This window comes from Vanacampus margaritifer, chromosome 2, assembly GCF_051991255.1.
Source record: "Vanacampus margaritifer isolate UIUO_Vmar chromosome 2, RoL_Vmar_1.0, whole genome shotgun sequence".
NCBI classification, from domain to species: domain Eukaryota; kingdom Metazoa; phylum Chordata; class Actinopteri; order Syngnathiformes; family Syngnathidae; genus Vanacampus; species Vanacampus margaritifer.
The window spans coordinates 2,647,462-2,656,769 of record NC_135433.1 but is presented as its reverse complement, the minus strand read 5'-3'; the positions used below and the strand labels follow the sequence as shown (position 1 = coordinate 2,656,769).

The window sequence follows — 9,308 nt, the reverse complement described above, 5'->3', positions numbered from 1 at the left end:
CACCTCTGGTTCTGACTGGACTCTCTGAAAAGAGCATCAGACGGTTGCACCTTGGGTGCTGACCAAAACAAAAGAGATCAGACCATATCACTCCAGGCCAAAAGGCTTTACACTGGCTCCCATATCAGCTGTAGAATAGATTTCAAAATTAGAAAAATAAAAATCACTGAATGGTTTGGGTCCTGAATACTGATTGAATGTAAATCCAATAAGGCTCTGAGATCTGCAGAATTGAGTCAATTAGTGGAAAAGCAGAGTTCAACGTCAACATGGCGATGCTGCATTTAGCTGTTATGCTGCACACAAATGGACGCCAAAATAAGTGAAGTAAACCCAGAATATAAATGCTTTTAAATCCAGGTTTAAAACGAAACTTTGCTTTTTTCCCCCTATACTTTTGGTTATGACCCCCCCCCCCCCCCACAAAAAAAAAATCATTTTATAAAACTTTTAATCATTTTATAAAACTACTCATTTCCTTACTCTTAAATGTTTTCATAATTTTTTTTGCTAATGTGCTTTAACGTTGTCAATATGTGTGCTTTTTAAGATACTTTTGTTTTCTCTGCTTCAAATGAGCATAAAAGTTTTAGTAACAAATCAGTACAATACGGACTTAAAGCACATTATATTTTGGTCTAATATTTCCGCAAACACGCAAAAGCTTTATAGGTTGAGTTTATTAAACTTCTGTCACATCACATTTCTAAGGCATCACGCAATGTTTGCTGGGGCAAAAAGATACCATGTCACTTAATTGGTCATAAAAATGATTTCCTTAAATGGATGTATCTTTGTTCATCTATGCCAGTGAGGTATAGTGACAGGCTGAACAATGAAATGCTCGTTCAGCAGTTGGCAGAAGGTACAACTAACCTTAACCTGTGTATAAATCTGTTTACATAATTTCCATCTACTGTATATACTTTTTGTGACATTTTATTCTAGTGGTATGCTGTGAGATTTTTAATAAGATTGGGAAACACTGGCCTTGAGTGTTATAAAAGTATGCAACATGTGAAAATTCACATGTTGCATCGGGTGTTTTACAGATTCATGTGTGTAAACAATATATCAAACGGGAATAAAACAATGTACATGAAAAAACTATCATGGCCTTTGTAGACAAAGGCTTCACTATGATTACAAAACGGTCAAATGAAACTATCGACCATATTCCAAGTCGGCATGATGTGTACCTTTGGCAACTTGGAACTTCACGTTATCCACCTTTTAAACTATTTCAAGAAAGAAAACTGAAAAAGAACATCCCTAGTTGTAGATCTGTTCAAAGGTCTTTTCCCCAAAAATGCTAACTGCATCTCATTTGCATTTCAATTTGCTATAATATGAGTTTCCGTTGCCGCCGCCGCCCCTCCCCCATCAGTTAGTGATGCCGCCACGTTTGCCGGTCCACAGTTCCCGCAGCTCCACCTGGCAGCCCAGATCCCGGAGGGCGGCCTTGGCAGCGTCGCCGCAGTCGCGATGGGTCCGCAGCGCTTGCAATATGAGGGCCTCCACGCCCATCTCCAGAATTGGTTGGCTGTAGCTGGGTTGATGTGACACCATGTTTCTCAGCAGCATGCATGCCTGTTTCTGGTTTAAAAGGTTAAAAAATATATTTAAAAAAAAAACATGAATGTGTATTTTACACAGAACTCACAAAATCAAAACTGTAAAGCCGGCTACTGCACACCAGACACACACAATGGCCATTGAAGGCATGAAATCATGATGCGTTCTATTTCATTTTTATCATTGATTTTTCTTATAAAGTACAATACAATAGAGTGCTATTTTTCTCGTAAAAAAAAAAAAGGTTCCAAAACATTTATTGGTGTTTCTTTTACAGCTCTGGAAAAGATTTATGGCATTTCCAGCCATTTGAATGGGGGGAAAATGATTTGAGACAAGAATGCTTTGAGTTGTATTTGAAGTTAAATGAGTATATGAATGAATGAACGAAGTTGAATATTGAATGAAATTAAATTTGAAGTTAAATGATTGAATCAATCATGAATGAATAATCATCATCATTCATGAATCATCATGAATGAATAAATGAATTAATTACATTTATTTGATTACATGATGTTGACGATTAAGTAAGTAAGCAAGCTTTATTTCTACAGCGCTTTTCACAGACAGAAGTCGCAAAGTGCTTCACAAAAAGAAGACAGCCTTGTACAGAGCACTATAAAATGCAATGCCATAAAACAAAAACATACTGTATACGTAGGCAAGCGTGTAAAATATATGTATATACACAGCGTAAATATAAGACCAGTGAGAACCCCCCACCAACAGAATAAAATACAATAAAAAATTTGTAAAATGCAATAAAAATCTATTAGTTCTAGAAAGCCGGATTAAAAAAAGAACGTTTTTAAATGTTTTTAAAAGTCTCTACACAATGCAGGGAACGCAGACGGAGAAGGATTAGTTAGTTAATGGCTAGTCTGTTAGTTACATTTTAAGTTAAGTTACATTTATAAGTTAAATTTACATGATGATCATGAATATGAAGTTATGAATGAATTAATTACATTTATGAGTTATATTTACGTGATTCCATGGTGATCATGAAATGAAGTTATGAATCATGATCATGAAATGAAGTTATGAATGAATGAATGAAATACATTTGTGAGTTACAATTACATGTTATGTTTACATGATGAAAAATGATTTGAGACAACAGTGCTTTGAGTTACATTTTGAAGTTAAATGAAGTTATGAACAGGGATGTGATTTGACCAAAGTGAAATTATCTGAAAATTTAGCCGGGGGTCTGGGGGCCGCTGGCACCCAGCTAGGTCCAGGGCAGTGCCCAGTGGGGGGGGGGGAGCATGAACAAATAATTATATCATGACCAAATGAAAAGTAACTCATATTAGAGCATACCACAAATGTCTTTGTTATAGCAGAAGATGTTATCTGTCGGAGTCATGTGCATACACAATGAACTACTAAAAAAAAAATAATAATAAATAAAAAATCGGAATTTTTTTTTTTCGGGGGGGGGGGGAGATTAAAAAAAAAGCGTAATTCCGCGAATTAGCGGAAAAATCACATCCCTGTATGAATGACTGAATGACATTGTATGTGTTACATTTGAAGCTAAATGAAGTGTGAAAGGTTGTGTAGCATACACATAACCTGTGATCGACTTGGTGATCGGTCCAGGGTGGAAAATGGAAACTGATTATGCTTACCTGCACATTAATAACACTAGGATGAGACTTCATAGCCTGCACAGCAGCTAAGGCTCCTCCTTCCTCCATGATGACTTTGCAGTTGATGGGTTTGCGTAAAGCCAGGACGGAAAGGCATGCACAGCCCTGCTCACACACCTGAAGGATATAAAACGTGTGGACTATGTTAACACAATTACTTTCTACTGCATATTCCTAAGTGACACTTAAAAATTGAAATCGACCAATATTAGCTATTTTAAAATGAGTGTTCACTCAAGATAATGACATTCAGAGTTATTCTATTCATTTTTTTGTTGTTTTTATTAATCAGCCGATTAATCGCTTATTAGGACTTCATGCTGCCAAATATTGGAATTGGCATCGGCCTAAAAAAAATCCCCATCGGTCAGGCCCTAACACACAATATTCAAAGCGATGTCTTACAGCAGAGATTGTCATGTGTCTGTTCATGGCGATGACAATGAGCTGGACTCCACCCGCTTTAACGACGGCGTCTTTCACGTCATCATTTCCCGCGACGGCTCGTATTGCACTCAGGACCTGCCGCACCAATTCCTGTAAGAGCAAATACAAGATGGGTGACAAATTGCATGGATTACAGACCTTATAAAACCTTTAAGACCTGTATGCCCGTACCGCTGACTCATAGCTGTCTGCAAGCAATGTCATTATGAGCTTCAATCCACCCAGGTCACAAATGTCTTGGCAGAACTCGTTCCTGACGGCCAAACGGGACAAGGTGGCGCACAGCTCACTCAAAACAGTGATATTGTCATTGTGAGCTGAAGGTAGAAAGACATGCAGAAATTACATTAGGAAAGTCCACAACTTGACATAGAGGAGGAACGTGGAATTTTGTTATATTATTTTCCATAGCCATCATGCAAAGATGAAAAATCAAACCATCATAATTAGAGCTACAATTATCTTTTTCTTTTTTCTAGAATAGATAGACTCATTAATATGTAATGTAATAAAACTTGATTTCGCATTATTAAACAACAAAATGTGCATGTGAGGTGTTTGTACTATTGCTGTCCACTTGGGGGCGCTAACCTGCCTTTACACCACTATGGACGAGTGTTCCGTTCCATTTACTTTGTTACCTTTGTTCAATAATCCAATTGAAAGTGCACCGGCAGCTGGGTCTAACCTTGAAAACTTGTAGGGGCATTACAATACGTTCTAAATAGCGGTGATCCCTGCTAAACTTGGAGGCAGAGATTTTGCTTCGACTTTTTTGTAACTCAATTAATCCTTCTGGCTTTAGCCCATACAGTACAAGCAATGTACAGGCCATCACCAACTTTTTTTTTTTGGGGGGCGATGGCAGTGGACCCCTCGCTATTTGTGGGGGATTTGCACCAGGCAAGCGAATAATACAGTACCAGTATTTATTTTTTTCACCTACATTTTTTTTCAAACATCACTGATGTATTTTCCTCAAAAATGTGCCTTTAAGTGCAACGTGCCTATTGCAGAGTACAGTACAGTTACTCAACTGCATGTCCCAAGGAAAGTAAACATCATATCTAATTGAACATAGCCTATCACCGCTCATTAGAATGAATTGTAATCCATTGAGGTACGATGGAAACAACCGATTGAAACCTCTTTCAATCGCTTTATTGAACTAACAGTAACAAAATAAAGGAAACAAAAACTTGCAGGTAGCCTCAACTCATAGACACCAGAATGACTTTGTCTATATCCAGTAAATTGCTGGCCAATTGTACGTACTCATACGCTCACTTCCACGTTACTCAACAGGCCAGGCCTGCCTTTTAAAAGCACTTACACGTTCATAGCCATTGTTTCTATAGTGTAGATTCTCACCTTTTGCAGAGTCAATTAAGACCTTCAGGCCATTGTGCTGAAGAACGATCATTTTGGCATGCTCATGAGCGTGCCCAAACGTAACCCGGATATCATCGTCAAAAGTCATGATCCTGAGAGCTGCAGAAGCTTCCTTGACTACTTCCGCACATCCACTGTGCTGTTTAACAGCGTTAGTCAGTAAAGGCAACATGCCCGCTTTGACCAAATCCTGCCTGTTCTGCTCATGTTTCAAACAAGAATGACGCACGGCGGCGATGGCAGCTCGTGTCACTGAGGAATCAGCCTGGTACTGCTTGAGAACATCCAAAAGGAAGTGCTTGCCGTCTGCATCCAACAAGTCTGGCTGTCCGTCAGTTAGCGCAGACAAGGCGGACAGAGTGGCAAACATGGCTTCCTGTTCTCCCATGCTCTTTTGACAGTAAGAGAGGATGATGGGATACGCGCCTTTCTGGGCCGCCAGGTACCTTTGAGCGAATCCAAGTAAACATTGCTCGGTAAAACACTTCATATCTGCCGCCACGTTTGTACTGTCAGGAGAGTCTTGCGCAATGCTGAGGGACTCCAGGGCCTGCAGGTGAAAGAAACATGATATAAGAAGGGGTGGATACTACATAGTCTATTACTAGTAAGTGGAAGATATACCTGTAAGATCTCATGCGTTTGCTCCTGGTGTTTGCCATCAGAAGGCACGGCAGGTACAGCTTTTACAATACAACTGAGGTCCACACCTGCATGTACCGGTATACATCAGTTATCTGGGACGGATTACACTGTCAGTAACAAGAGATCATATACACAACAGGAAAGATTTAGCGAAATAAATGTAGCCTTTATTAGATTGATCATGTTGAGGCTGGACAGTTCAGCTAAGAGATTCTTCAATTTAATAATCACGTCAACTACTTAATTCTTATAAATTAACTATATGCATTGTTTATCCAATCCGGCTTGTCATGATTCAGCAAATTGTGCATGCGAGTTACCAACAAACAAAATCAGTACATTGATGTTTACTCCATTCTGGCAACAATACCTTGAGACTGAAACTGCTCCACAGCTTCCCTCAAAGCTTCGTCGGGATCCATCTCAAACTCGTCGACGTTTTCCCTTACTGCAGCATCAAATGTTTCCTGAGTGATCCTCCGTAGAGCCATTTTCAGATCATTCCAGAGTTGATCACCCGCTATGTATTCAAACGTGTCACTGAACGTCCGCTTTGTCCGTTTTCTAATTGGAATCAATGTATCTATCGCATAATGACGTTGCTTTCATGTAAATTGTTATCACAAAAACAACACTGTAGTTAACGCCCTGTGTCTTCCCTCGCTGTTATCAGTGAAAACACCGCGGTCGATTTGCGCAATTTACGTACCCGGGCTCTGCTAATGGTAAACTTGTACGTTGCGTAATTTCTGCCGGTCTGTTAGTGAATTGCCGCCTGCGTAAAACGGTCTTACTCCTTTATATGCTCGGCTGAAACATACAATTACACAAAGTTCCATTACTTGATTTTGAATGAATGCGGTGAGTATTTTTGTCAACCTGAATGGGTTCAAGTCAGAGAAGAAGAACATAATTTTCTACGTGAACTGGTGGAAAATATACATTCATCAGGCACTTTGTTAGGTGCATTTTATTACTATTCAATTTAAAGACAGGCAGTTAAACAACAAACTGTAACGTCATGTCAAACTGAGGTAAGATGCAGTCACGTGTTGACCTCAGCCAGGATATGATAGATATTGGATTTAAAGGCTGAGGTTATAAGAAAGTTGAAGATTGAGAAAAAGAAAGTAAAATAAAAGACTTTGAATTTGAGCAATGTAAACAATAGAAGGTCATGTGTGTCCACAAGCTGAGGCAGTTTTTTTTCTTTGTCATTCATTGCACAAGAAAATAGTGATGACTAAAACTCAGTGATATTGATTGTTATAATTGTATGTAAATATGCTTAATTTTATATTGATTGTGATACTGATTGTTACATCCATCCATCCATTTTCTTAACCGCTTACAATTATATGCAAATATGGTTAATTAAAATTTTATAATACGTAGCTGCCTTCTACTACTTATATAGTGACCCAAAAAATGATTTTTTTTTTTGCTTTTCATAACCCGTACCAATAAAAAAAGAAAGAAAGAAAAGCTGAACGGCTAGTAAAATAGAGCACGGCTTGTTATCAACTTTAGCATAATACTTATTATCAATTATAAACCCAAATGTCACTTTATTGTTCAAAAAGGTCATTGTATAGCTATAACAGTTTCTTAAGATGTACAGTATTTTTATTCTATTTAGTCATCGTTATTTATTTTTTATAATTTTTTAACAATCTGTTGTGTGCTACTGTCACACCTGAATTACCCTTTGGTCATCATTAAATAATGATCTTGTCTTATCTAAATAATAACAATAGTTAATGAATATGAATTAATGTATTCATTTGTTTTATTTATTTCACAGGACAATTCAAAACATGAAGTGTGTGGACTATCAAACCCCTCCTCCAAATACTGTATTATTATTTTCTATTATAAATATGACCTATTTGAGACCCCGAGAATTCAGAGAATGATGGATGGATGGATGGATAGATAACACATTATCTGGTCATCATCATCATCATCATCATCGTCATCATCATCTTCTTCATCATCATCATCATCTTCTTCATCATCTCTCGTCCTTTTATCTCGAGCGTAGCGCAGTAGCTGTCACGTCACGCCACCAGGGGGTGGAGACTGTTCGTCATGAGTTTGAACTTCTGGAACGCTTGAGGCTTTCTTGGACGCAGCCGAGAGGAGCCATTTCCTGCCAAATAGTGAGCCGGTTCCTCGTCATTTGCAGAAGCCTCTTCCTGCATTCATTGTCACGGCGCTTAATGAGGATTTAAGTTGACGCCGTCATGTGGCTGCCTGCGGCCATTAGGCCACCACGTGTACAGAGAAAGACTCCAGAGTTTAATGTAGTTTTAAATTTGGGCTGCGCCTCTCATCCCCTAAATTCCCCATTCTCAACTGTTTTTGTATTATTGGCACCAGACCTTTCCTAAGCACTAGTGTAAGCAGCAGTTCTGTGACACTGCTCGTAGCTCAAAACATTCGCATCTTAAATCATATTACCCCATTGAAATGAATGGAAATGGCAAATGCTATTACTCACTTTCAAACCCATAAAAAATACTTGTAACTTGGTTTTAGTAATAAGAAAGATAGCACTCTACAGTACTGTATGTTATGTTAAATAGAATGTAACTAATTAACAGTTTGTGCATCACGAGTGCATGTCAGCCACCAGGGGGCAGTATATTACAGACTTGCTTAGTACACAGTTTGACAGGTAATAGACTCAGTAAGATGCAGTAATAATAGTTTTTTTTTTTCAGAAGGAAAATATTATTTTCCTGTATAACCACAACATCTATGCTAGTTATACTAGCCCATAAATGGTGTTTTGCATTGTATGCTAGCATTAAGATAGTGGATTTTTGCAAGTTATGTAATTTGGTGATATATATATAATGTTGTTGTTTTTTTTGCACTCACACACATATATATGGTCTCCCAGGCGCGGAAGCGAACTCACGCCAACCTGCGCCGAAGGCAAGTGGCGGTAACCACTCCGTGACCCGGAACCTGATATACAGAATGTGCTATGGGCTCTGTCTTTCATTATTGGACAAACTGATTAATCCAGGTGTATCTGGCCATTGTCGTCGTGGATTTGTGCAAAGAGCCCATTGTCTTTGTTTTATGTTTAAATTCAACAGCTTGAAAAAAAAAAAATCCAAAAAGAGGCCAAGTACTCGAGGTACTTGGCCTCTTTTTTTTTTTTTTACTTTCTGCTGATTTTTGGGGATTTTCCTGACATAATTCAGAGACCTTGTAAGCTTTTGTTCACAACTCAAAGCAAAAATAATAATAATAACAATAATTGGGCAGCACGGTGAATGACTGGTTAGTACGTCCGCCTCCCAGTGCAGAGAACGCGAGATCGAGTCCGGGCTTTGGCCTTCTTGGGTGGAGTTTGCATGTTCTCTCCGTACTTGTTTTCTCCGGGTACTCCCGTTTCCTCCCACATTCCAAAGACATGCATGGCAGGTTAATTGAACACTCCAAATTATCCATAGGTGTGACTGTGAGTGTGGATGGGTGTCTCTGTGTGCCCTGCGATTGGCATTTGCTAATTGTGGATCAATATAGATAGCACACAAAGTTAGAATGTTACCATGCAAACATGTTTAAACG

The 9,308-nt window shown here is 38.7% G+C and overlaps 1 protein-coding gene across 2 annotated transcripts; it reads right to left on the bottom strand.

Moving 5' to 3' along the window:
- Positions 1-662: 662 nt before the first annotated feature.
- armc6 (armadillo repeat containing 6) lies at positions 663-6,474 on the bottom strand. 2 transcript variants are annotated; one of them, XM_077559885.1, is made up of 7 exons: positions 6,091-6,474; positions 5,700-5,785; positions 5,055-5,625; positions 3,855-4,000; positions 3,642-3,773; positions 3,216-3,353; positions 663-1,596 (listed from the first exon to the last, which is right to left on the bottom strand). In XM_077559885.1, the coding sequence occupies exons 1-7, from the start codon at positions 6,209-6,211 to the stop codon at positions 1,384-1,386; spliced, it is 1,407 nt and encodes a 468-aa protein (XP_077416011.1). In that variant the 5' UTR covers positions 6,212-6,474; the 3' UTR covers positions 663-1,383. The 2 variants fall into 2 exon arrangements, with proteins under 2 accessions (XP_077416011.1, XP_077416012.1); XM_077559886.1 differs by having other exon boundaries at positions 5,700-5,812; positions 6,091-6,473.
- Between the last annotated feature and the right edge of the window lie 2,834 nt (positions 6,475-9,308).